Below are 27,658 nucleotides of genomic sequence, written 5' to 3'. Positions count from 1 at the left end.
ATCCATCACAATTGCATACCAATTGCGGAATGTTACGCACAAAAGTCGTTGTGGAGTAGCTTTGTACGCGGCCAGTCACGGCAAACTTTATCGTTGTAGTAATCCTGCCGTTATTTCATCTCGTGAAGACTTTTTTTTGTTAAATTTAAAACTTTTTTTTTCCATCGAGCAGTGCTCCCACCCTGTCGTTAAATTTCCCTCCACATTTAGAAACCCTCCGCACGTGGGGGAGCACGCGTTGAGATGATTTATCCGCAAAAAATGTCTGCGTGATAAAGCCACTTTGTTGAGCTATCATTTGTGGCCAGATCATGAAACATGGACATCAGTGGCAAACAAAATGGGAACCAAAAAATTGAAAAGTAGCGTGGATGCATTTTTGAACTTGCATTGAGAGACAGAAAGAGGGACACATTGGACCATTGTAAGAAATTTAGCGACATATTGACTGTGAATAAAAGTAAGTGGGTTTTGACGGGGTATTCTACTATCAGTGGTCGATCCAAACAACTGGCAGCCAAAGGAGGAAACCTCCGAGATGACATCCACCGTCGAGGTATATTGATAAAAGCAGCTTGCGTGTGTGTATGTTGTTGAACTTCTTTCGTACGGATGTATGTACGTTGAAGCTCCTTTCGCGCATCGTACTTAGCCGATCGCGCTAATCGGAGTTGCGGGGGAGGCGGATTGTTACATCTTGGGAGCGTGAAGGATGGCGACAGCTTTACGAGTCCTTCATGCAGCAGTGGATTGATCACGGCTGCTCATTATCATAACGATGGCTCTTCTGCATTACAGTTCACGCACATTGTGATCATGGCTATCTATTACATGTAGCGTTCGAATTCCACTCATTTTCACCTTGAGTGCAAGCAGCGGGGGTCTCCACCAAGGGCATGGTGTGATCAGGTTTTTGCTGTCTGCAGGGAGCATTCAGGCTTCCTGTTGGACACAGCCGCTCCCATTGTATCTCGGACACTGGGAGGGAGTCCAGTTCTTGGGTACCCACCCTGTTCCAAAAGAATGTGCAAGGAACATGGGCGTTTGACCCAAGAACAAAGCGAGTCCCTGCACACTGTGGCCCGGAGACTACCTGGGGTGCCGTGGCGCAGCAGCCCTCTCTGTCCAGGAGCCAACCGCGTTGAACTGACAGGGCGAGTGCCCAGGACCGGTCAAGACGTCACTCCCCACTGATGTGAGTTGTGGCCGGGAATGGCATTCATAACGCTTGGTTAATAGCGCAGTGCTCAAACAACTGCAGCACTGCTTTTCCTCGCAACCATATTGCCGATGACCAAATCACCCTGAATGTGCCCAATTTCAGTAGATAATCTGAAGACATATGCTTTTATTTATTTAAATAGAATCTCGCACTCAACATGCACACATATAATCATGCCCATGAGAATCGGTTGTTCCGATTCGCAAAAATTGTACGGAGATGGAGTTAAGTTTTTATGTCAACTGAGAGAACAATACACTGGGAACAAGATGGATGAAAGGCATTTGTACGATTTTTTTGTATTCTTCAACTTTATTATGACCCCAAATTAAGACGATTCATCAACTCACTCGGGGGTGGTGGTGGGGGGGTGAGCTCTTGGATAGGAGAGATTGCCTGGGAAAACCTGGTGTTGTAGGCCAGACAGGAACGGCAGCATAGCAATGAATTATACTGAACCTCTCCAGAACGTGGGATCGGTGGCGCAGAAGTGGCTATACTGCACCATGAACCCCCGCTGACCCTGAGTTGAATCTTGTCCATGGCTGATATCAGTGGCGAGTGTCAACCTGAACCGGTCCTGGGACCACCCCACCTTCCACCCACTTTAATCAGCGTGGTGAAGTATTGTTAAATATACCCCCCTGGCTTACACATCATTGGGAGGACCTTCATGCAACAGTTGATTGACAAGGGTCTGTAAATGATAACATGTTGTATTATCTTCGTTACATTGCTTGCTGCCTCGAGTGGAGCACTGCCGATGTTAGACAATCTGTGTCAGATGTAAAGTCAGTCTAATCCCTGGTTGTGCCTGGTCAGGGTCACGCCGGGTATTGGTAACAGATTTCTCTGGCGAGAGAGGTCCGTGTAATCGTACGCGCTGGGTTATTTTTATAGCGTGAGAATGCGGCGGTGGTGGCGGTACTGCTGGGAGCAGTGGTGTTTCTCGTGGCGGTAGGGGCATTGATTATCGGTCGGTGTTAATGCTCCAAACTGCTGTTTTGTGTAAATAGCCAACAGCTGTTGAAACTGCTGCAAATTGCCTGTGCTTGTGGAGGGCACCTTACCGATCCAGGAATTGTACATATGGCGGCGGTGTCATGATTAAAAGCACATGACTACTGGCACGTTGAGATCTGAGGCACGGCGACAATAAGTCGTGCTTTCCTCCCACGTATCATTTTTGTTTTGGTCTTTAAAATTATCATAAGCAGGCGCTGTCCATCCACTGACGGATGAAGGTCTCCCCACATATGCCGCTGCGATCCATCGCGCGTGACCTGATCTCATCGCTCCATCTCATCTGTGGTCGTCCTCTTGGATGCGCCCCATCCTTTGGCTGACACTCCGTCGCCAGTCTCACCCATTGGCCATCATCCCATCTTGCGAGGTGTCCTGCTCAAGCCCACTCGTGTATATATACGTATTTTGGCAACAAGCATATGTAAAAAATTATATTGCCTATTAGTCAGAATCATATGTTTATTTAATCATCAATTAATTATCTGTAAAAAGTGCCTTTTGACAGTATGGTTGCATGCCAAGTTCTCTCCCGCCAATGGAGCATGCTGATAAATTGTTCCATAAACAGTGTTGGCCAAACATTATTTCGCGGACTGTTTATTCAGAGTTTACAAATGTAATTTGAATGTTCTGCAATACGGGCAGTTCTTTGAATGCTTTAATTATGCCTTGAGATTGGGATGCATGTAAACTGGAACACTAAATCCAGAACATGTTGTGAACAAATTGTGATCATTATTAGCAGCTTCCAACCTAGCTGAACCAAGTAACATGCAAATGAAACTTCATTCGGTATGCTAATACAATGTAGATGCTACCTATAATTGCAAAACATTCAAATTGTACAGGCCTTTGTCAATCCACTGCTGAATGAAAGCATGATGGGATTTGTTTGGCTATACTTGATGCGAGTCCGTATCAGTTGGTGAATGGGATGTCCTGTGCAAATATTGCTCGCAGAGTTCAAAGTACAGTGTGCTCACCAATGCACCCATCACTCCTCAATATACCACATGAGCCTAGTGTGCATGCTTGTTTACATGTTAAAAAGGCAGTGAAATATTGGTAATGCACTGATAATGACATTGACATTTTTCAAACTAAATACTGCCGTACTATGTTTTTTGGGTTTCCTGCTGATGGAAGTGGCTGCATTTTAATATCAAAGTATTATTTTATGCCATTATTCACGGAGAAGCATCCAAAATGTTTCGGACTCAACTTTCGGTAGCCATGGAACATCAGCCACACACATTAATAAAAAAACAGATGATGCAAGATTTCAGGATGTTTTGACAGTGGAAGTCACACGGGGGGGGGGGCGGGGAGGGGGTAGAGAGACAAGTACAAAGGGGAAGTTGGAAGCAAGTTTTTAATATTTGTTATCAGTAATATGCAGCACTTTCTCAATCCACTGCTGGATGAGGGCCTAGTCATCCATGCCGTGTCGGTCATGGAGATTGCTTGAGCATACCTCAACCACGCCGGTGTCAGTGCGGGTTTGTGGAAGAAGGGAGTGCCCAGGACCGGCTCGGATATCACTGGCCACTGGTGTTAGCCCTGGCCGGGAATCACACTTGGGAAAAACTGTGTTCATAACGCAGTGCACTGATCGCTGCGACACCGCTGCGAACCACCACTGCCACCCCAATCGCAGAATTAGCTCGGCAAAACATTTGCGGGGCGTCTAAAATGAGTGTTTCTGAAAATGAAACGTAGAAATTTGCAGTAATTCCTTGGTAGTCAAGTTCATTGTCATGGGCAGGAGTAGCGAGAGGTCAAGGCTTTGTTTTCAGGCTTCACATTAGGACAGGCAAGTGTGTGTTTTTTTTTGCTCTTCACTCACCAACTGGATGCCGGAAACACCCTTTAAACATCCACTCTATATAAAAAAAAACAGGGCATCATCTGCCCAAAAGTGGGTCTTACACAGCCTATGTTGGGAGTATTTTTTTCGTCGGATGATAATGTTTTTTTTTTACTCAAAGTCACGTCCTACTCTGCCAGAATGCGTTTTTGCTTATCCTTGTGCATGCTCGTGTGTGCGTGTGTAAGAAAAACAGCGATACGCGCTTACTCTATTGATAGGGGGTGTGGGATCGCTGTTGTGGGCTAAGGAGTCACAGGAAGAATAATGGAGAGTTTGACGTATCATCTGAACGTTTTAACAACAGTGCAGGATGGCTGCAAATCTCATCGCAACTCCTGTCGCATTGGCCTTTTAGAGAATTTATAGTCGACGCAATGAAGTTATTTTGTAGCCTAGCCATGTTCCATACATGGGTCTGGAATGTGATTTCACTAACTGCATAGTCTGTCATTCTAAACAACACATTCCTTCATGAAAAAAAATGTGTTCATCTGTTATGCATAATAGAAGGGGTTTTTTTTCGGTTAGATTGCGTAAATATAAATGTGTCGTTGAACCTGCCACCACCCAACACAGCCAATAAGTAAAGTTCATCACGGAAACAAAACATGTCTATTAGTTATGAGTTCAGTACACCGGTGTAGTAACTAATATGCATGTTTTGCTTAATTGGTGGTGGGTTTAGTGACACATTTATATTAACGAGACCTTACTCAAAAAATTGTCTGAATAATATTGGTCGCGAAAGCTCTCTACGTGTTAAACATTCGTCTGTTATGGTTTGCTGCTCATTGCTAAAAAAGATGCGAAAAATATGAAAATGCCCCCTCACTCGCCCTGTACGCACAGGGATCTGAAGCTGGACAACATCTTGCTCGACGCAGATGGACACTGCAAGCTCGCCGACTTCGGCATGTGCAAGGAGGGCATCCTCAACGGCATCACCACCTCCACCTTCTGCGGAACGCCCGACTACATCGCCCCAGAGGTACGGTCAATCCCCGTGCCTCTTGTGTTTTTATCTTCCGTGCGCTGCTGGAGGTGACGCACGCCAAGTTAGGTTGCCAAACTGGCAGGATGGAGTTTGGGAAATCTTAATAATGATAATGATGTTTTATTTGCCCACAAAAGCCTTGCTAAGTCTCAGGGCACTTTATTTGTTTGTAGGTTACTGCTGCATTGATATTTTAGGCCAACATCATTTTGTAAGTGTTTTGCGTGAGCGAGGAAATTGGAGTACATGGAGGAAGAGCCGCCACGCATAGAGAGGATAACATTCCAAGCTCAAAACAGATAGAATCAAGAACACAAGCTGCCCTGTCATATTTTGGCTACATCACAGGCCATTGGGTTTAGGAGTTTCACGAATTTATATTTGATCCAGAAAACCTTCCCTCCAAAGCGCTGGTTCACAGGTGCACACGGACAATACAAATGAGACGCAACAGAATAGCTTCTTAAAGCAACTCCATTTCGTTGTGAAAAGTCATAGAAATCACAGAGGAGAGAGCGGGCGTTACATGCATCATCATCATCATCAGCCGTGATCAATCCAATCCACTGTTGGCTAAAGGCTTCGCCAAGCCATCGCCGCCCCCAACTCCAATAATCCTGCAATCCTCAAATCCGAGCCTATATCATCGCCCCAACTGCTCGGTAGATATGCCCAATGATATCATGGGACCTTTTTTGTTTGCATGTTCACCACAAGTATGTGTGACTAATGCATGCTTACTTGACTCCTTGCAAAAGGAATCTGTTTGGTGTTTGAACATCTTAACACCTCTTTTATCGCCAGAATGGGTAAAACCTATTCCTATCTTACATGCCCAAATGATATTCTTGGTTATTTCGGTAAAGTCACGTAGAAGGGAAATAATAAAATAAAAACAATTAAATTCTCACGACGTTTCGATTGCAACACAAGCAATCATCATCAGATGTGAAAACCACAGCAAGAAAATTTGACAAAAGTGGCGTTTTTTTCTTAAAATGCCCAAATGAGTTTCGGCGAGAGTTGAGCTGCCTAACTCTAACCCTGATAATACCTAACCGCATCAGCTGCTATATAGCCCAGATGTCTGTCATGAATTTTGCCGCGGTCCGGAGCACCTGCATGCAAACCCAACATTCGGCAAAACCGTTTCCATGCAGGTTCCGCCTGTTGGCTGCCACAAGGGAGCAAATGCGCCGCGTCATCTTTTCGCGCTGCTTTTTCACTTCACGTCGAGATTATGTTTCTCTTAACCCCTTCTCCTCTCGGAGGGCCACGACCAACGCCAGCGAAAGCTCGTGAACATCCGCACGGCCGTGCGTCCTCCAGTGCCTGTGTTGGGTTAAACAGATAGTGTGACAAGGCCCTGGCCCTCTGCACGGGTGCCTTTGCACACAAAGACAAAGATCCCCCGTATAGCAACCAACAGGCAGTTGGGGCAAGTGCTGATGGCGAGCGCCTATGAAGGCCGGCACTGTGGCACACGAGGTAGGGGTGGGTTGGCCAGTACCGTTGCCCGGCTGGCTTTGTCTCCCCGGTGGTGATGTTTACACACCACACCAGGTATTTATTTGAATATACATATATTGGCAATAAGCATGTGTCAAATATTATATTACACCCGACGCCGACCCTCGCCAAATAGGTGAGCTTGCTTCGAGTAAAGGTTGACTCCCGAGCTTGTAATTCGACGCCCTCTATCGTGCTGATGCATATCCACCGCCGCCGCCTCCTCCCGCTTTCTCGATCCTCGTGTCGAGATTAGGCATCGGGGACACCACGTGTCATCGTTGTGCTTTTATGCAAGCGTCGTGCGCATGTTGTGTGCCGTCTCGGATAACGACCACTGCGGATTAACCGCCCGGCAACGTGTACCCCATTTAAGGCCTCGTATCCACTTACGTCGTCGGTTAAGGTTCGAGTGGTACGAGAAAATGTTTTGATTTTCTCATTCGTGCATTAAGTGCATTACGCAATTTTTTTTTTAAGAAGCGAAAAGTGCTTGTCGCAGCACGTTGTGAGATTATGTTATTGAAGATTAGTTTGTGTGCATTTGGTTGTGAGGTTAAGGAGTTCAAATTTCTAAAGTTTATAAACTGTGTAAGCAAATGTATGCCGTAAATTAGAAATGGTACACATGGCATTGATTTAGTTTGCTTACTGTCTAAAACATTTCTCAACAAATTGAAATGATTCTCTATATTCTATGGAATTAAACAACTGTAACAGGACATTTTACTCGTTTTTGTAATCTTAAATTGCCTGTTGCCTGTTTGTAAAAAAAAAAAATCCCTTTGATTACAACGGTGTGATTAAACCCGAATTGAAAAGTTCACTTGAGAGATTCATGCAACCAACACTACATCGCGCTTGTCACAGTGGACCGTTAACTCTCTCGCTCGCAGATCCTGCAGGAGCTGGACTACGGCCCGTCCGTGGACTGGTGGGCCCTGGGGGTGCTCATGTACGAGATGATGGCCGGGCAGCCGCCCTTCGAGGCCGACAACGAAGACGACCTCTTCGAGTCGATCCTCCACGACGACGTTCTCTACCCCGTGTGGCTCAGCAAGGAGGCCGTGTCCATCCTGCGCGACGTGCGTAACGGCCCGGCCCACTGTCCCGTTATACCGCGCCACGGCTTCTATCCCGTGCGCCCCGTAGTCAATCGAAGCTGCCGATCGGCACCGCGAGCTCAACTCGTCGCGCACCGATGCCTCGTCGTTTTGTTTCTCGTGGTCACGCCTCGAACACGTGTGTATAACGAGTTGCCCGCGGCACCATCAGAAAGTAAGAATGCGCATGTTGAACTTCTTTCGCACCGTACGTAGCCAACCGTGCTAATCGGAGGTGCGGGGGAAGGACAAGTACAAAAAGCTATTCTAAAGAAATTCGATTTCAATCCATATTTAAAAGTGAATAGCTTAACAGTGGCGTCCTAATATCGGAAGGCAGAGTGTTCCAGACGGCCTGAGAAGCACATCTGAAAGTGGTCGATGACGTGATCGTCTTTGTTTGATGGCTAGCCAAATGCCGCGTTCAGGATGTCCGTAGTTCGAATAAACAGAGCACTGCACGTCGGTAGTAGCACACATGAACTTGGCATCACAAGATTATTATTCTGCATGCGTATACGCAGAATAATAATCTCACCCGTAGAATAACTCGTATTATTCGCATCATTGCGTACTGTGCAAAGTTTCACAGTGGAGAGTTTTCAACGTCCTCTTAAATCGCGATACGTTTTCCGGATAATCGCTGTGATCAGGGAGCAGATTCAACAGCTGCAGTCCCCTGTAGCTATCCTCAGGTTGGCAAGCGGTGGCGGCAATATGGTCGTGGCGACCCGCCAATTGTAAATTTCACACGTGGCTTTGGGAGATGCGGCTGAGAGGCAAAAGTGTATTTTTTTGTGTTGCTTTCTTCCACGTATCTACCTGCGTGCTTGTTGAACAATGCCAGTTTTATGAGTGACTTTCTGTACGTGAAATTGTTTGGAACATTTTCTTTTGGTCACGCAGGGAGCGTGCATAGCCTTGCTTCAAAACACAACCCAAAACGGTGATTACACGTGCGGGTTATTGGGGGCTTTACACATTCAACGCCTCTGCCAAGGTGGACGAGAAAATCTCGACTATATTGAATTTGTTTGCACACCGTCCCCATCTGCGCGTGCAGTTCATGACCAAGAACCCAAATAAGCGGCTGGGCTGCGTGGTGACGCAGGGGGGAGAGGAGGCCATCAAGCGCCACTCGTTCTTCCGCGAGATCGACTGGGATCTCCTTGAGCAGCGCAAGATCCGCCCGCCCTTCAAGCCCCGCATCGTACGTACGCCCCACCGACAACACAACAACGCTCCACCGCACCGACAACAACGCCCCCACCGCACCACAACACCACCCCACCACACCACAACAACGCCCCACCACACAAACAACAATGACCCACCACACCAAAAACAATGCCCACCACACCAAAAACAATGTCCACCGCACCAAAAAAAATGCCCACCGCATCAACAACAACGTCCAACACACCACCAACAACAACCCCCACTGCACAAACAACAACGCCCACCGCACAAACAACAACGTCCCAACGCACCACAACAACCCACCGCACCAACAACAACGACCACACCAACAACAACAACCCCCACGGCACCAACAACAACACCCACCGGCTTTTGATGACGCGCTTTGTTGTTTTTATTCAGGAACATGTTTTTTTTTTATCCGGATTGCGCTTATCGGTGTCATGGCCATGAAGCTATCCATTCGCGTTTGAAAATGACACGCGGAATCTTGATATCACAGAGCCACATCTGAGACCCCTTTTGAGTAAACTCTGGTCTACCATAGGTAGCAGTAACTCCCGTCACGTCACGGCCCATCCGATATTTAAATTCTCAGAAGCTGGAACTTGGCACAACTTAAGTGCGGAATCAAATTTAGCGTCGTGGTTTTTCTCTGTCGCCGCCCCATTGGTCACTGGGCGGGGAGACCGTCATATCACTTGGCGTGAAAATCACAGGTGACTGCCCGGTTTATAACCCCTCGGGATCTCGGTGATGCGGGGCTTGGTCCTCTGACCTCCGAGCCTCCCGGCCAGCTCGTTGACGCACTCCGTTATTAAAGCGTGGCCCCGTGCTGATCTCGGCGCTTGGCAATTTCGCATGTCGGTGGTTTTCTTTGATCGGACTGTTGGGTGGGTTGCGGTCTAGAAAGGACACGCTTGGGCCTTGTTGATTAAAGCACTGGCCAGGGGTGAGAAGAGGCTAAATTAGTATCTGTGGAAGGACAAGCAGGATTATCTCACTCAAGCAGCCCCGTGTGGTGTTTTTTCGGTTTAGCAGTCTCACTTTACCTGCTCTACATCGTCCGTGTTCCGCACCCCACCTGTGGCGTAACGATGGATGCGCTCGGAGTGACCAAACGAGCTGGCCTGGTGCGCGCCGCTGGTGTCATTGTTATTGATTGATGAAGAAGCAAACAAAAAATTGTTTGCGCATTTCGCATACCTACGTTTTGCTGCACGTGACGGCCGCGGCCAGCTTGGGAAATACTAATTTTACACCCGCCCAGGGGCAATGGGGAAATAAACTGGCTCTCGGTTAATCGCCCTGTCCTGCAGCCTTGGCAATTCCTCACGCGTCCTACCGTCCCGCCGCGGGTCACGTGCAATTAATAGTCGCTTCTCTCCTACTGCCCCGCTCCAACCTCGAGTGGTTCTCATCCCCACAACCCGCCACCTCCCCCCTCTCCTGCCACCGTCTCTCTCACCGACCCACCCGCCCGCCCGCCTGCAGAAAACCAAGAGGGACGTGAACAACTTCGACCAGGACTTCACGCGCGAGGAGCCGCTGCTGACGCCGGTGGACAGCAGCGTCGTGAAGCAGATCAACCAGGACGAGTTCCGGGGCTTCTCTTTCTCGGAGGACGACGCCCAGTGAACTGTCGACTTGCCAGCGACGCGGCGCGGCCTCACTCGGTTGCCCGTCCGCTCGCTCGCTCCCTCCCTCCCCCATCGCTCAGGCGAGGTGGCGTCTGCTCGCTGACAGACACGACGGTGTTGAGATCTTATTTATTTGCAGCAAACAAAAAGTCAGCGGGAATCGCAGTGAAATTAAACCCGGGTTGTTGACGGGCGTTAGCCGGGCGGCACGCGAGAGCTCTTCAAGTTGGAGGTGTGCTACTTGCTACCGGAGTCCTTATGGATTCCCGTTAAAAAAAAAATAGTTTGCTCGCTATAAAAGTAATATTGCTGATGCAGCGACAAAAGAATACTAATTATTTATTCTTTACTCCTGTCCGTAGACCGTGTAAGCGTCTACCTTTGCACGGAAAACAAAAAAAAAACGGACGACGGCTCTGTGACTGATGTGCGCGACTCAAAACGCTCCAATGTGTTTGCGTGAAACGTTCCGACGGGGGCGTTCTGTTTTCCCTCACAGTTATTTTAATTGTATAGTGTTAGTAGCAAGCAAACGCGCGTGCGTGTGTGTCTCCTCCGGTAAAATATGCGTCTCCTGGCGGTTTAAAAAAAAAACCAGATTGATGGGCGCAAACGCACCGCCGAAACGCATCTCGCTGTAAAACTGACACAATTAACTATTTAAAATATTTATGCGATTTTATTTTATGACACCCCCCCCCCTTTTTGTAAGCAGGAAACTTGACCCTGAAGTGGAACGACGTGTGGCGGTTGCCTACCGTGATCGGTTGGGGAGGGGGAGGATGGTTACACTGTATTAGAAAAAGTCTTGCCATTTTACACTCCTCATCATTTCGTTTGTGGTGTGGCACTCCAGAGCAGTAGTGTTGTGTTACAGAGTAGATTGTAGTTAGGAAAGTAGGGGGGGGGTAGAGGTGGGTGGGGTGGGTGGTGCGTGTGGGGGCGCTATTTTAAAATCCCACCACCCACTCCTACACCCACCCGTGCCTTTACCTCCACCCGCAACCTCCGATTAGCATGGTTGGCTATGTACGGTGCAAAAGAAGTTCAGCGTGCATATCCGTACACACAGTGTAGTAACTCGGCACGTAATTGCACGAATGCATTTTAATGCGTCGGCTTGAAAACGTGACGTTTTTAACAACAAAAAACACCGAGGGTGTTCCGATGAAGTGAATTGGATGAATTGACGGCAGTATTTCTTCTCTCATCCACCGACGTTTTTGCACGCAAGTTTTTGCACGCAAGTTTGATTTTCCACCTTGAAAAATAAAACATCTTAATGAGATCTCCGCTTAAATTTCACATTAACCCCTTCCTCCGAGTGGCGTGCAGATGGTGGGAGAGTTATCGTGGTTTTTTTCCGTAGTTTTTTCTATATATATAGTATTTTAAATTAACGCTTACTCGTAGAGTTATTAGTCGACACTTACGTAAAAATCAAATGTCTTCGTTGCGTACGTCATTTTGTTACTCTCGAAAAGACGCGCGGCGTCGTGCCGCGCTGGTTGTCAGCCTTTGCCCGCCAGACGAAAACGGGGCTTCGGTAAGTGGCGCATGACGGTAATCGGTGGTTCCGTGGGTTATGTAACTGTGATGTAAACGTACCTGTCGTTCGCCGACAGACAGACAGGCGAAACCGTGTGGGTTTTTTGGAGAGCGTGTTTGGTATGGATGGTGTGGGCTTATTGACGTGACACTGTGGTTTCACCAGCTGCTTGCTTTAGGCCAGCAAACCCATGCTGTTTAGATCCCCCCCCCCGCCCGGAATGTGCTTGTTCCGGAATGTGTGTGTTTTAAGGGTGCTGCGTACAGTGCAAGGACCACTTAGAGAATACAGGTTCTCTTTAAAGATGAAACGTCACCAGAATGATAGTGTTCACGCATGATATTCGAAACAAGCGTTTTGATGTTTTGATTTTATTTAAATTATCTGTGCATGCACAATTCACTCCACTGCTGGACTGGAGCCCTCCCCGCAACACGTGGTTCGTGGGGGGCCTATTTGTCCACACTTGATGTTGGTCAGCGAGGGTTGGCGAATGCGGGGAGCATAGACATTGGGGCATAGTGCAGTACAACAATGAAAATTGTTGCACTGCCCTCTGCTATCCGTATTGTGGCCTCACAGCAGCCCCAGGATTCCCGATCCATGCATGGTGATCGCCCATCCAAGCACTAACCAGATTCAAATCCTGCTTAGCTGCTAAAATTGCATGAGATCAGCTGCAATCCTAGGTGATTTGGTCACCGGATTAATTGTTTTTGTTATCAGCCCCCCCCCCCGCACCTCACATTAGCACAGGTGCGAAATAAGTTCAACATGCATCTAAATATTTGGCTTTTACAACAACTACAACAAGATTATTCCAATAACACGCAAGCCAATACCTCAAAAGAACTCCTGTACTCGTGGAATATTCTGTTGTTGCCGACCAACAGTTCCGCCAATGCGCACACGTGCACTGTGACCGTATTATTTAGTCCACCGTGAGCCAGCCGATTAGGATAACACTTTTAAAGATGAAAGGAAGGAACCCCCTCCGATTTATTAACCGTTCTGTGCAATTATGTCGTCGGTCGCTTGGCCGATAATGTCTCCCGAGTGGCGGGCGGTGGGGGCGTCGTGATGGATTTGTTGAAGCTTTGACAGTTCAGCGTTTTTTGAAGGAAGCGTGGCAGGCCCCCGACCCACCTTTCGCCGGCCCCACCACCGATGCAGGTCTCTCCGACGGGGGCGGGGGGGGCACGGCGTTTGTATCAACACCACGGTTGGAGATCCGCCATTCCCTCGCCGCTTCGTCGTAACGTCACGTCGCTGCGTTAGCAGGTTGTTAAACCGCGATCCCCGCGTTAAGTTTGCAACGTTGAGGCGGGGGCCCCTCCAATTGCCGGTCCAATCGCTTCTCCCCCCCGCCACCCCCCCCCGCGGCTGCTGTCTGTTTACGGAACTCAGCTGCCGTTAGGTCTTTCTGTTTTATCATTCGGGGGGGTTTTGTTGTTTTTGAGGGTCAACGTATTTACACGGCGCACCGAGGTGGATGAGGAAGAATAAAAATAAATATTAATGATCGTTAATCGCGGGACGGCTTTTGGACAACGAGGCTCTTTGTTTTCCCCGTGATAATTCACGTCGCTTAGCTCGGGTCACATTGAGCGGCGAGTTGCACACGGGGGGGGGGGGGGGTGTTGGGGGGGGGGGCAAAGAAGTCCGTTGTGTATGTGCGCGTAGATTAGACAGGTCGGCAGGTCTTATGAGAGGTCTTATCCAGGGTGCGTGATTAGTGTGCCCCGGTTGCATTTGTGTGTTTTTGTTTTGTTTTTGTTACACTCGATAACAAACACTCCTCAACGTCGGTGAATGCAATTGCATCCCGTGTGCCCGTCGCGTCCCCACCTCCGTCGTGGTGGGTATGTGCGCATTCGGAGTTTAATGCAGAAAACGACGACGAAAAACTATAAAATCAAGCAATCGAGCGACCTACAGAATGTTCCGTTCACTTTTGACATCATTTTTTTATTCCGTCTGTGTGTACACGGCTACACAACAAAGACACGTGCATCAACATTGAGTCGGCGTTTTATATAGCAAATGTTCAACATGTGCACATTTGTCATAGCTTATGACCCAGTCTGTATACACGCTGTGTATATACATAATTATGTCATTGCAGGTTGAAAATACTTGACAAACCTTGTCATTAACTCTCCCTTATAACTCACAAATGTAGCAGCGTGTCATAAGTTGCTGTATATTTTCAGTTATAAGTGTTGACTGACGCTAATAATAACAGCAGTGGTAATGGACCTCGTCTTCTGGTTACACGCCACTGGACAGGCAGTTTCTCAAAGAAAGACCGAACCCATAAAACAAATCGCCCGTATAGCCACACACCTCGGCTGTGCATGCCTTTTGCGGTCCCACTTAACTTGACTTTTACGCTTCATTGGTGAGTTACAAAAGGCTGTAAAAGTGACTTGCGGGTGACCCAACCCTAGGTGTGTAGCTACACGACAAGAGCCCCTCGTGGTTTGTGTCTTCACTTTAACCGAGTTCTCTGCAGTGTCGGCTGCCACTTGCTCTGCACGAAATCCATGCAGAGTATTTCCTCTTCAGCAGAATTTGTGAGCAGTTTAGCCCGGCGCGCATTTTGTCGTAAGAGTCTGCGTGCATGGCTGGCGTTGAGCCATTTTCACAGAGTACTATCTACTATTGTACAAATAATGCATGTGGTATATGTGCCTATATTGTGGCACGCACAAGTACGCGTGTGTGTGTGTGTGTATACACGTGCGTGACGCACGTACGGCGAACACAGATGCAACCCCCCCCCTCCCACTCATGTAGGCGTGTGTGCCGACTCTTGCCTTGCAGGAGTCTGACACTTCATTAATAAGAAGGAAAAACAATGCTCTCAAGTTGCTAGCAAGTGCATCGCCGTAGCACTTCCGTGACATCAGTGCGCGTTGATGAAGTGTCTGATGTGACGATAGCATTTCACAGTGACGCACACGATCGTAACTGTGTAACTCTCGTGCGTGAGTTATTAGAAAACAAATTCTGATGATGTCGGCGGTGTGAAAGTGTTTTCGTATAACTTTATAGCAGTCGGATATCCACTTGTTTCGTAGTTGCCCCCCCACATTGGACACGCATTGCACAAGAGGGTTAAAGTGTTGTTTTTTTTGTTTTAATAAACATTTTTTCACAACGCTACGCATTCGTATCGGACGCACAGCCTAGATATTTATGTACAAGATAAGAGCTGTTTGTGGGGTTTTTATTTAGTGTTAGGTCGCAACTTTAAGGAGAGTCAGTTTGTTCGTGAGAAAAGTGTCGCTTCCGTGTTGGCTCGCACGCTCAATGAATTGCTCGGTTGTTGGTGCCGTAGACGGTGGCTCTTCGCCGTCTTATCTGCACGGAGCTTACCTGGTCTGTCGTACATCAACAACAGCGACGCAGAATCGCCGCCGTCTCGCCGCGCGCATCCTCTGCTATTCCGAGCATGCATTACTAAAGGAGCCTGCTGCTGCCGGCGCTGTATATTGACGATGTAACTGTTGCCTCCACTGTCAGTATTTGTGATATCTTAATGCAGTGTTCCCCTCGACATTTCTCTAGCGACCCCACATGTGCCCCCCCCCCCCCCTTATTCCCCCACCCCATCCCATTTCTTGTCCGAGAAAAGTATGTCCGTCGCCCCCTGTTATTAATGGTAAACAATCAATTCACGTATATAGCTGTGTATCATATAATTACATAATATATGCATAATGATACGTGTTTGAAGTCGCTGCGTCGAGTGAAATATAAATATATAAATTTAATTTCCTCCGTGTCTCTCTGGCTTTAAAAAAAATCTAATGTTTGTTGTACAGTTCCTCCCCGTACCCCCCCCGCCCCCCCATATTAATAAGATCGACTCCCATGCAGGTGTGTATTGAATATGTGTGAACATAAACATCGTGTGTGCCGCTGTGTAAACGTGTTCCACGTATATCTACTGTGACTGTTCAATAAATAAATGGTATTTGCAAAACGCGGGGTTTATTCGTCTGTACCTGTGTGTGTGTGGGGGGGGGGAGTGGTGGGGGAGTGGTTAGCGCACTGCGCTACGAACCCGGACGACCCAATAATTATATTCCCACTCACGGCCAACAGCAGTGACGATTATCTGAATTGGTCATGGGCCTCCCCTACGCCGACTCGGCCTAAAATGAGTACCTGGTGCGGTGGGGAGTAAACATTGCCGCCGGGGAGGCTGTGGGGCGTGGTGCTGGCCACCCACCCACTCGTGTGCCGTGCCTGGCTCCAGCAGTGATGCTAACAGCAGCACTTGCTCCTGCAGTCTGTTAGGGCTATGCCGGGGGCATCTTTGGAAGTTATGTCATGGGGAATGTTCTACCATATGGTAGTTTATCCATAGGGTCATAAAGTTCCGTCGTAAATGTATTTTGTTTAACCAAGTGAGAACTCGGCATAACTTATCTGGGGCATTCGTCTATCAGGAGGGGTTGGGGCGCTAATTGCTGCTACGTATGATCACAATTGAATGATTTTGCGGTATCATTTCCCCATTTGGAAATGTTTGAGCCTGACGCTGCCACGGAATTGCCTCCCCTTGCGAATGGCGTCATGGGATAATTTCACGTTCACGGTGCAGCAGACCTATTGTGGTTATTGCACACAGCAGTAATAATCAGGGCAGCCGTTGCATTCGAACCGTGAATCTCCGCGACAAGCGGTGAACACACTGCCGCCATTCTGCCACGTTACCTCCCCTCCCAAATATGGGGCCGTCCATAAATGACGTCACGCGATTTTTTACGATTTTGACCCCCCCCCCCGTCGTAACACGGCGTCGCAAAAAGTCAGACCCCCCCCCCCCCAAATATGACGTCACAAAGCTCTGCCCCCCTCCCCCCCCAAAAAAAAAACATGCTTCAAATCTCTTTAAACTATTGTCATTATAGTGCGTATTTAATGTGGCGCTGCACTCTGGTGTTGTAGCAGAAAACATTTATTTAAAAGTCTACTTAATTAAGTAGAACATGTTTTCTATATTTATTTAAAGTTGCGCATTTTGATGTGACGTCACATTTTTCAATCCCCCCCTCCCTTGTCACACATCGTCACAAATGTCTGACCCCCCCTAGGTGCGTGACGTCATTTATGGACGGCCCCTATGACAACTGTCTTTGCAGTTGACCACAAATAGTCGAATATAAACTGAAACTAAAAAAGTTTGTATTTTACCAGGTGAGGCCCACTGAGCTATATAGCTTTTTTTCAGAAACAAATTGGCCACAAATGACAGCTCAACGAAGTGGCTTATCACGTGGACATTTTTTTTTTATAGCAGCCAAATACTCTAAACGCGTCACGTTGATTCTAAATGTGGAAGAAAAGCCCGGAGAAAAATACACGGGGACACGCAAACTCCAAGCATAACGCAGGCGTCGTGGTCGGGGTTGAACCCACGACCTCCTGTACACCAGGCGAGGTAGTTAACACCTCGCCAGGGGGTTCTCTGCGCCAAAGAAAGAGATACGAACATCGGGACGTAATTTAATCTAGCCCTGTCTGAATCAGCGACCCAGTGAAAGCCACATGTTTGCACCCGGCACACCACATCGTAACATACCTAGTCGCACCACCATCTGTGTGTCAAATGACCACGGTGCAAGATGCACACTGCAGCAAGCACGGCTCACACCCTTACGCCGCATTCGCTATTGCCTCTTGTTTTTTGTCGCTGGCTCCATTAATGCGTCCGCGAAATGGCACAGCAGCAGCAGCAGCGGCGGCGGTTGTTGTTGTTGGAATCAATTCAGGGGCGGTCAACGGAAGCGAACATCATATTCCACAAACACCTCTCTCGTTCCCATGGCTACTGCGCAAGCCACGTCGCCTCGTCCGTCCCTTTACAATAATTGGCAATGCCGCAGAAAATGAAATCCATTTGGTGGCGAGCAGCAGACGATGTCCCACACGCGCGTGCGAAATGGGGCAGCTCTGGAAAAGGGGGGGGGGGGGGGTGGTGTTGCCTTTTCTCCATTCTGGAAGCCACAAAAACTAAAAAGCACGGACGAGCGGACGGGATGTTGCTGTAGCGGATGATGACAACGACGAGAATGCAAACCCCCGGTGTGGCCTTTAACAGACTGTTGGGGTCAAGTCATCTTATATCGAGCACCTATGAAGAACGGAACGGCCCGCCAAGGGGGTGGGGTGGTCAGCACAAACAGCCCGGCTGCCTTTGTCTCCCTAGATACTCATTTAAGGCAAGGTCGACATGGGGGGAGGGGTGGGGTGGAGAGTGGGGGGCATGACCGTTTCAGATATTCGATGTAGGCTATGAGCGGGAATCGAACCCTGGTCACGATGGTTCGTAGCGCAGTGCACGAACCACCGAATTGCCGCTCCCCATCCTGCAACAGCTGCGACTCATCAGGAACGTGGCTCAGCGATTTTCTTTCTTCCTCCTAATCGATTTTTTTTGTCGAGCTGCCAATTTGTCATGACAAATATGCCAAGGCCGTGATTTCGTAAGACGGAGAATCCGTCGAGAAGTATCGCTCAGCGTGTTCGACCGGGAACGCCTGACGGAACCAGACAACACTGGGGTATTTGCACAGGGTTGGTGTACGGTGATTTTTCTGCAATATTTTGCTGTCTTTTCTTGGATTTTCTGTTTGCACATAGTCACCTTAAGATGTTTTCTTGTTCATGTTTTTTTGTTGTTGAGGTTGCACCCGATTCAAGAGCCGAATGGCTCACAGGGCTATGCCTAATAAATGAACTTTGAACTGAACTTCTGCTGAGATTCCCATCAAATGTATCCATCCACTAGGGGGCCCACTATCCCACCCACAAGTGCTGCTGCTGCTGTTGTTGTTGTGCAAGTCAACCCGATAGAGTTCACGCGCTAAGTCAACAACACGCGTATTCGAGTCAACGCGGTATTTTTGTTCAATTTAAGAAGAATGTTTACGAAGCTCATCGAAAACCGAAATGCAACGTGACGGGTGTTGTTGTTAATTGGTTTTTACCCTTCTATCTGGCAACAAAACTGACATCTTTTTTTACAAGGAGTCATGTTTGCATAGACCACAATACCTGCAGCCATAATACAAACACATGGGTTGGACCAGATGCGCCTTTTGGCGTCATCTGGTTCAACCCATGTGAGACTAGGCTCTAAGGAAAGCTGTTTCGGGTGTGGACCAATCAACTTCAAGGACAGTGCATATATTATCAGAGTTATGTTTTTTTTTGCATTATGGCTGTAGGTATTGTGGTCTATGCAAACATGACTCCTTGTAAAAAAAAGGTGTCAGTTTTGTTGCCAGATAGAAGGGTAAAAAACCAATTATCATATTTTTTACTGGCAAATAAGGTTCCAATGGGTTGGTGTTGTTGTTGTTATTGGTCACCAGGGCTGAGACCGTCAAGCCGCGACACCTGAATATCCGGTTTAGCACGCAAGCATGGCCGCAACTCCAGATTATTACCAAATGTCAATTATGACAAAATATTTTAATTGAAACACAAAGTACGAAGAGCTGACAGGGTTAAGCCGTTCCTCTTTGCAGGTACACACAAAGCGGACGAGTGCGAGCGGTGTTTATTCACCATGTGCCCGTAGCAGAGGTCGCAACCGGGTACCCGATACCCGTACCCTACCCGATACCTGGCTACCCGTACCCGGCCGGGTACGGGTACCCGTTTGCTTCCCTGGTGCGGCCTGGTACGGGTAGACCGTGAGTCACTGGTGAGTAACCGTTTGTCACTCATTTCCCAACGTCTTGTCTCTTCTCACAATTCAAGTTCCTAGAATCAACCCACCCGTGCCTGCAACATGGCTTCATCCCAGAGGTCGCAATCAGATACCGGATACCCGTACCCTACCCGTACCCGGCCGGGTACGGATACCCGTTTGCGACCCTGGTGCGGCCGGATACGGGTACGGGTAAGGAATCAAAACCCGTTTGCGACCTCTGGCCCGTAGGCACTTTCCACCCTTCCCCCCACGTGCGTTTGATTCGTGTCGCAGCTGACGCGGGCATTGATCGATCGACACTGCATGGCCATAAACGAAGACGCGCGTGGGATTCGAGAGCCCGCGTGCGAATTGGAGAGACCCGTCATCTTTTGATTTAAAGCTTTCGTGACTGCAGGGATTCATCTTCTTGGTTCTTTCGGTAAAGTCACGTAGAATGGAAAAAAAACCGTAATTAAATAATTTTATTACGTTTTTCTTTTTATTTTGTATTGTTTTATTTCCATTCTACGTGACTTTACCCAAAGAACGACTTCGTGGGACGAAGTTCGGCTCGGGTAGCCCACGCTGGGAGTGAGACAGAACGCGGCAGAGACGTTTCAGGGATTTACAGCAGCACGGTTCAACATTCGTGCCTTGGCCCCTCTCCCCCTGGTGTCCAGAGCTACGAGTTGAGGCCTCCCCATCACCACGAAATATGTTTTCAACAACAGTGTAAAATAAGAAAGTAATTTAAAACGCGGTATATGTGTATTGTTTTGTTTACGGAATGGCTTTCATTTACGTTCCACCTTTTTATTTAATTGAATGAGAGCCGGTCACGTTTGCCAACCGTGCGAGACAAAATCAAATATTGGGGGGAGGGGGGGGCAACTGGCCGATTGCCGCACCCCCTGAAGCTGACCGTGGTTATTGTCTACACGCCACTGGTGTGCAGGGGCGAGATTTGGAGAATGTATTTTTGGTTTGCTACACGGGATGGTTGGGTGGGGGGGCCCCGTTGAAACCCGTTGCTGCACGGCTGTTTTACACGGGGGGGGTGGGGGGTCCGTGCGTGCGCGGTGCGTGAGCACAACAGCAGCAGCAACAACAAAACAGCGGCACGGGGAAAAGTCTGCATCTAGCAGTGGATAGACCACGGCTGACGGCGATGATGAAGAACCCATTTCTTGCACAAGGTGCCCTTGTTTTAGCGGATACCCTTTTCTACGCAATCAGAAACGGCATCATCTTCTGCCATGTTCTATCCACTGCTGGGTGAAGCTCTACCTCCTCCCCCCCCCCCAACAATCCGTAGCCACCTCAACCGCAATCGATCGAGTCCAGCGGTAGAGTAAACAAACGCACGGGGACTCTCCGCTGCTCGATTTAAAGCAGGTCGCGAGCACTCGACGAGAATGCCGAGTTTCAAACACCGAAACTCCTCCAGCCAGGCAGGCGCATTTGCCCTCCGTCGTTGTGGGACGCGTTGCGGATGCGAGCCGGCCACGGCGACCACGCGAACAGCAACAACGCGGGCGAGCAAAGCGCGCGGACGACGACGACTTGCGTCGTGATCCCGGTTTGCGCCGATTCCACTTTGGGTAACCGGTTATAGCGGCCACTGGTGGCTGCAGAAGACACGCCAACAGCAGGTCGCGTCAGCTGACGGCGTGTGCGCGTGTGTACGTACGTCGCACTTGGGGTTACAGCGTGGTGGGTGCATCTACCAGTGGTCATCTCAGTCAGCACAACCCATGGCATCTGCTGGCTCTGTCCCGTGACCTCCTGCACCTAGCCTGGCACAGCAGAGGGCACACAGCTGGTGGGGTGCATCTACCGGTCATCTCAGTCAGCACAACCCATGGCACCTGCTGGGTCTGTCCCGAGACCTCCTGTCAGCAGCGAGCCTTCCGAAACTTCACGAGGCCTCAACGTGCACATGGCCTGGCACAGGCAACCGCGGTGACGTCACCGTCGCTTAGTGGTATTAGTACGTCGGATTTATTTCTGCCTGCCGTGCTAATCGAAGGTGCGGGGGAAGGACAGCAATGGGCAATTAAACCTGTGGCCAAATCACCTGGAATTCAGCTGATCTCATCCGATGTGGGCAGCTAAGCAGGTGAAGTCTGGTTTGTGCCTTGGATGGATGTTAATGTGTGCTGTAAGCATACCTGATTTCAATGCGTGTATCGAGAGAGTATAATCATCTGCATCGATGAATCGATACGTTGTTACTACAGCACATAGGGCAAGGCTGTGGATGTGTAGTTTTATCGCCATATAAAGAAACTGTAAAGTCGTTTTATAATGCATTATACACTGTGCTACGAATATAGCGACCTGAGTTTGGTTCTCAGTCAGCCCCCACACCCGCGCACCAACCCCTCGCAAAATCCGCACGCACCAGCGTGGTGAAGTATGGTCAACAACCCCCCATGACCGACACGAGGTGGGAGGGGCCGGCGGGTAGGAGGAGGTCTGTGTTCATCCAGCAGTAGACCTTGACAAAGCGCTCCATTTAGATGATCAAGATGAACCGATGTAAATTATAATGATGTCAATTCTGCAAGAGTTTTAAAGCTGAAATTACGCACACAATGTACACGTTTATTCTCATATCGAATACCAAGAAAAACATTTGGGCTCCCTTACAATTACGGAGTTGGAGGTCGATTCATGAACGCTGAACAACAACACAACAAACACAACCCCTGCACCGTCCATTTGTGATCCGAGTAAGTCGCCTCTAGTGGAGAAATGACGTTGACGACGATGAAATATGAATACCAACTTCACCGGGTTGTTGTTGTTCGCAGGCAGATTGCTGCTCGATGTCTACACACAAGCGAGTGAGCGCCTTGTGTTGTGAGCGCCGCAGTGCCCGTGACCGGCGATTCTGATCGATCTGTAAACGTGATTTTGCTGTTGTACGGATATCCAGGGTTCGAACTCGGACGGCTCCGGTCTTCCACGTGATGCTGTTGTTGTTATTGGCTCTCTGTCCCTCTTTCTTTCTCTCCCTCTCGCTTGTACGTTCACGGTACGATGTCATAGATTAAAAACAAGCAATATATATTGGCATTTGTTTAACTGCGGTACAGAACAGTGCGTATAATTGCCCTATAGGCGGAGTTTGACTTCTATATTTGGGGGGGGGGGGGGCAATGAGGTTCGCGTATCCCTTTTTGGCGCTGATTCGATTCGCGCTCACGTCTTCGGGAAGAACGCATCTTGCACACTAAGCGAGGTCTGCCTGTATCGGCGACGTACGGAGAGGTGTGGGTGCAGCAACTTGATAGGAGGACAGACAGGGGGGCGGCGAGGTAGGCAGAGCGGACACGCAAACCCTTTGGTAACAAATCCAGATGAGCGCCGCGCGCTTTCAGGTGCGCCACTGCGGCCGTCTGGAACGTTCTTCCTTTCCGATATTTGGAAGCCACTGTGGAGCTTTGCACTTTTAAATCATCATCTATAGATTGACGAACTCGCGTCTTCAGAACTGCTTTTTGTGCTCAGGTTGTTGTCCTTCCCCCGCACCTCCGATGAGAACGGTCGGCTACGTACGGTGCGAAAGAAGTTCCACATACATACACTTGCAACCGAGTGCATACAGAGAGGGTGGGGAGGGTGTCGGGAAGGAGCGGTGTCGGAGCGGTGAGCGCTACGCTGCGCTACGAACCCAGGCGACCAGATTTCGATTCCCGCCCGCGACCAACATCAGTGGCGATCATCTGTACCGGGTCCTGGGCCTCCCCTAGGTCGACTCAGCCTAAAATTAGTACCTTGGTGCGGTGTGTAAACATCGCCACTGGGGAGACAAAGGCGGCCGGGCGTACGTGCTGGCCACCCACCCCCTCGTGTACAACAGTTGCCGGCCTTCATAGGTGCTGCTCGCTAATCGCCACTTGCCCCAATAGCCTGTCGAGGCTATACGGGGGATCTTTGTCTTTGTAGGGAGGGAGGGGGAGAGAGATGCTGTGGGTGGAGGTGGTGGCTACTGTGGGAGGAGGGACCGAGAGGGTGGGGGGGGCGACCCTGGGCCGCTGTCAACGCGGGGGGTGGGAGGGGAGGAGGCGGAGTGAATGTTCGGCCTCGGCTCTGGGTAACAAAACAGCGACGCGTTGGCCGGAGTCTTGTCAGTGCATTCCTCGGCAGTGTTCCTGAGATTGCTACTGAATGCTTCTCCTCTCCACGTATTGCCACATCGATGCATGCAACGTTTCGCCATCGGTTTAAATTAGTTCAGCAAGCTAGAGGAGGCGGGCAATTACTGAAGAGTAGGCGCTGTAATTATAAACGTGCGCGTGCGTGCGTGCGTGTGTTCAAAGACACGCGCGCGCATCATTGACACCGTCGGTGTTGTCATTCACTGGTGCGTTGTGGGTTATAGAGTTGGTAACCAGGAGGGAAGATTCGCGCTGAAGGTAATCAGATCCGCGTAGAGCTGTAGCCACTCAGGACATCACTGAGAGAGAGAGAGATCCCCAGTGCGAGGAGAGGCGAGGATACATCATATACCAGTGAGTGAGTGTGAGTCGAGTTGAACAACGCGCGTCTGCGCTGCGTCGTCATCGTTTCTTCGTCTTGTGGAAGTCGGAAGACGGGAGAGACATGGCCACGGTGGTTGAAAAGAAAAGGCAAGTGATTATTCATTGTCTTATATCGTGGTGGTGGTGGTGATGGTGTTGACGTCTTAATATGCAGTTGAGCGGCGGGCGCAGTGATCAGTGCACGGTGTGTGTTGCTTCGAATGTGGAATCGCCGAGGTTCTGATTTCCGGCCACGGTTCAACATTCGTGATGAGTGATGCTGGCTTGACCGGTTCTGCCGCACTGACCGCATAGTGGTGAAGTATGGTCAAACAACACCCGTGGCGGGCACGACGGGCATGGGGGAAAGCCTTCATCCAGCAGTGGATTTACAAAGGGGCTGTAAATGAGTGTTGCTGTTATTTGCATAAAGTGCTGTAATGTATTTACCCAGCAAAGCCTCACTGGGTCTCAAGGCTCGTTTGGGAAGGGTCCTGCTACATGGACACATTTGGCTCATACACATAGGTGCCTCGTACGTACAGCTCCGCACAGATGGATTTTATAATCCATCGCTGTATAACCATCCCGTGGCAACCCCGAAGCCCATAGCCGAAATATTTCGGTATTCCCCGGCGGTCTCCAATTCAAGTGCTAACCAGGCTGACATCGGCTTAGCTTCTGAAATCCGTCCGATTTTGTTTTTGTATCGGATTGAGCATTATCGACTGTGGAAATGGATACAGCACACATCTGCTACTCATCATAATCATCATCATCATGTGTGAGTTGTCGGCATACGAATGATCGCTTTACGTTTTTGTTGTCGTGATCTCTCTACTGTAATACATACGGAACTTGTTTGTTCTCAGTGGCCAGATAATGCAGAATGTTCTATCCAGTTAATTGGATGAGCGCAACGATGGTGGGTGGGTGGGGGGGGCAGTTGGGGGTCTCGGTCGGTATTGGTTCGTGTGACTGGAAACACGACAGCGGCCCAAGGCATCTCACCGCCCGCAGGCAGCTCGATTGAGATGCACTGACCCCCCCCAAGGTCAGCACTGACCCCCAATGTCAGTGCTTCTTCACCTGGGGTGCATCACGCGAGATGCCCTTACTGTGGGGTGCGAGACATGGGCAGATTTTTTTTTTAGAAGATAAATCGTCAAAAAACACATGAAACACGCGCACATAAGTAGAGCTACTTTGTTTTAATCAAACCCTATGTGTGTATTAACATTATACATGTTTTGTTACTCGATTGAGAAGCACGCTGCTGTGAAGGTTCAGAACCACCCCCGTAGGTCAACTCATCCGACAACGGATAAGTTTGCGTTTCGGTGCAACGTCATTCCCAATGTCTACTTGTGCACGCTGGAGCATTACTGACTGACCGACCGACGTCAGCTGGCGTCAGCTCTCGCAAGCTAAGCAGGGACTTTGCGCCTGGGCCGTGCTTGGGATGGATGCGCACAGGTGCACAGGGCAGGTGACCTACACGTCGGGTGACTCTGTTGTACTGTACAATCTGTGCTCCCTCGCCTTCACAGGCCCGCACGGACCAGCGTGCTGGTGAAGTGTGGTCAAATACATTCGTTGGATCTTTCGGCAAAAGTCACGTAGATTGAAAAAATAAAAGTAAATAAGAAATAATAAAAACTACGACGTTTTTTTTCTTCTCCTGATGACGATCGCCTGTGTTGTGATCGAAACGTCGTATTTTTTATCTACTTTAATTTTTCTATCTACGTGACTTTACCGAAAGATCCGAAGAATATGAATTGCTGCAGTCACGAAAGTTTTAAGTCAAAATTTATGGTCAAATATCACCCACGGCCCACAAGGCGGTTACTTCAATCAGCTGTGTGCGTGTGAAGCCGGCGTGGTGCTGCTGGTCAACCCGCTCCCTCGCGTGCCGTTCCAGCCTTCATCTGTGCTGATACTCGCTAACAGCACTCGCCCTAACAACCTGTTAAGGTTATATATGTGTGGGGTGGTCTATTGTCTCGTCCGCTTTCTACTGGCTTTAACGTCACACCCCACGGGAGGCGAATTACTCGGTTCACTGGTGATGGGAGTCGGTCTCCATGTGTGATTCGCATAAGAATCAGACCAACGTAGAACTCTGATGCTGATTCCTTGCCGTGCGAGTGAAACCAAATCCAACTTGCTCGCTTTAATTTTTGTGAACTCAATTTCGAAAATGTAGTTAATCGGATTGTTTTTTTTTCTTCCGAGTTGTATTTAAGCTTAGTCGACTGCAGTGCATTTGTCCAAAAGTGCACCTCTTTGGCAGCCCTTATAGAACATTAGACATCGCATCTGTCACGATAGGCGATGCGATTATAAGACGCAGTTAAATATTGTTCTCGTTTGGGAGTGTTTTTTTTTACAATCTGCGCTTTTTTAGGAAATATGTTTTTCTGCTTCGCCATTCTAGAACACCGTGCGAATTTACCCCAGTCACGGTTCGTCGATTGTGTATTCCATGTCACACGTCATAGCAATGAGCCGATTATTGTTAGTGAGCACCTATTATGGCCAGCACGGTGCGCAGTATTTAAGTGCTGCGGTGTGGCCAGGACAGGTTCCGAATTACTTTCTGCTCATGTGAGCGCTGAGCAGTAATCGAACCAAGGTCGATAATTAGTATTACTGCTACCACGGAAGTGCGTCAACCACTGTGCCACCGCTCCCTAAAGTAAGTTCAAACCGCCACAGCCAAAGCTCCCACGAGACGAGCGAGCAAGGATGTTCACAAAGCGTTGCATCACTTCGCATGCAATCGGAGATGTTGAATTCCTTGCCTGTCTGTTCACTGGAATCTCTCGCACGTGGGTTGCGGGCGGGAGAAGATTCATACCGATGAGACGGTCGGGGTAGATCAGGGGTCAGACAGAAAGCGCCACGCCACGGCACTGGCGAGATTCAGGGTTTGATTCTGAGCTGGGAAGCCGCCAAAATGCGACGAAATCGGATTTTCAAGTTCAGCAAGTTTGATGGTCTCAGCACGATCACTAAAAAATATTGCGCACACCATAAACTAGACGCAATTTTCAGTTTTGTGAGTTTTTTTGTTACTTCAATTAGATACATTACATCTCTGAGAATAAAAACTATCGGCGTGTCTGCCATGCGATGGGCATTTCTCTGCTGCAGAGCGCGTGAGAAGTGTTTTGGATTAAACAAACATCACTTGAATGGATCTCAGAATGATTTATCTGCTTCTGCATTTGGTTTTCTAAAATGTTTGGACGCACGGCTCTTTGCAAGACCAGAATGGTCAACCAACCCCTATG

The 27,658-nt window shown here is 48.9% G+C and overlaps 2 protein-coding genes across 7 annotated transcripts in view; both read left to right on the top strand.

Annotated features, from left to right (window-relative positions):
• Positions 1-16,104, top strand: part of LOC144728808 (protein kinase C epsilon type-like) — a 133,271-nt gene extending 117,167 nt beyond the window's left edge. For all 4 annotated transcript variants that reach the window (XM_078608477.1, XM_078608476.1, XM_078608478.1 and 1 more), the window contains 4 exons: positions 4,968-5,106; positions 7,518-7,706; positions 8,788-8,934; positions 10,419-16,104. In XM_078608477.1, coding sequence (XP_078464603.1) covers positions 4,968-5,106; positions 7,518-7,706; positions 8,788-8,934; positions 10,419-10,562 — 619 coding nt within the window. In that variant the 3' untranslated portion in view covers positions 10,563-16,104. The remainder of the gene's footprint in view (positions 1-4,967; positions 5,107-7,517; positions 7,707-8,787; positions 8,935-10,418) is intronic.
• A 7,843-nt stretch (positions 16,105-23,947) lies between these two features.
• The window catches only part of LOC144728807 (hypoxia-inducible factor 1-alpha-like), an 81,482-nt gene continuing 77,771 nt past the window's right edge, over positions 23,948-27,658 (top strand). For all 3 annotated transcript variants that reach the window (XM_078608472.1, XM_078608473.1, XM_078608471.1), the window contains exon 1: positions 23,948-24,467. In XM_078608472.1, the coding sequence (XP_078464598.1) occupies positions 24,442-24,467 (26 nt within the window). In that variant the 5' untranslated portion in view covers positions 23,948-24,441. The remainder of the gene's footprint in view (positions 24,468-27,658) is intronic.

This window comes from Lampetra planeri, chromosome 30, assembly GCF_965212315.1.
Source record: "Lampetra planeri chromosome 30, kcLamPlan1.2.h2, whole genome shotgun sequence".
In the NCBI taxonomy this organism is placed as follows: domain Eukaryota; kingdom Metazoa; phylum Chordata; class Hyperoartia; order Petromyzontiformes; family Petromyzontidae; genus Lampetra; species Lampetra planeri.
The sequence above is the reverse complement of the archived record's forward strand: the minus strand, read 5'-3'. Positions and strand labels throughout refer to the sequence as shown.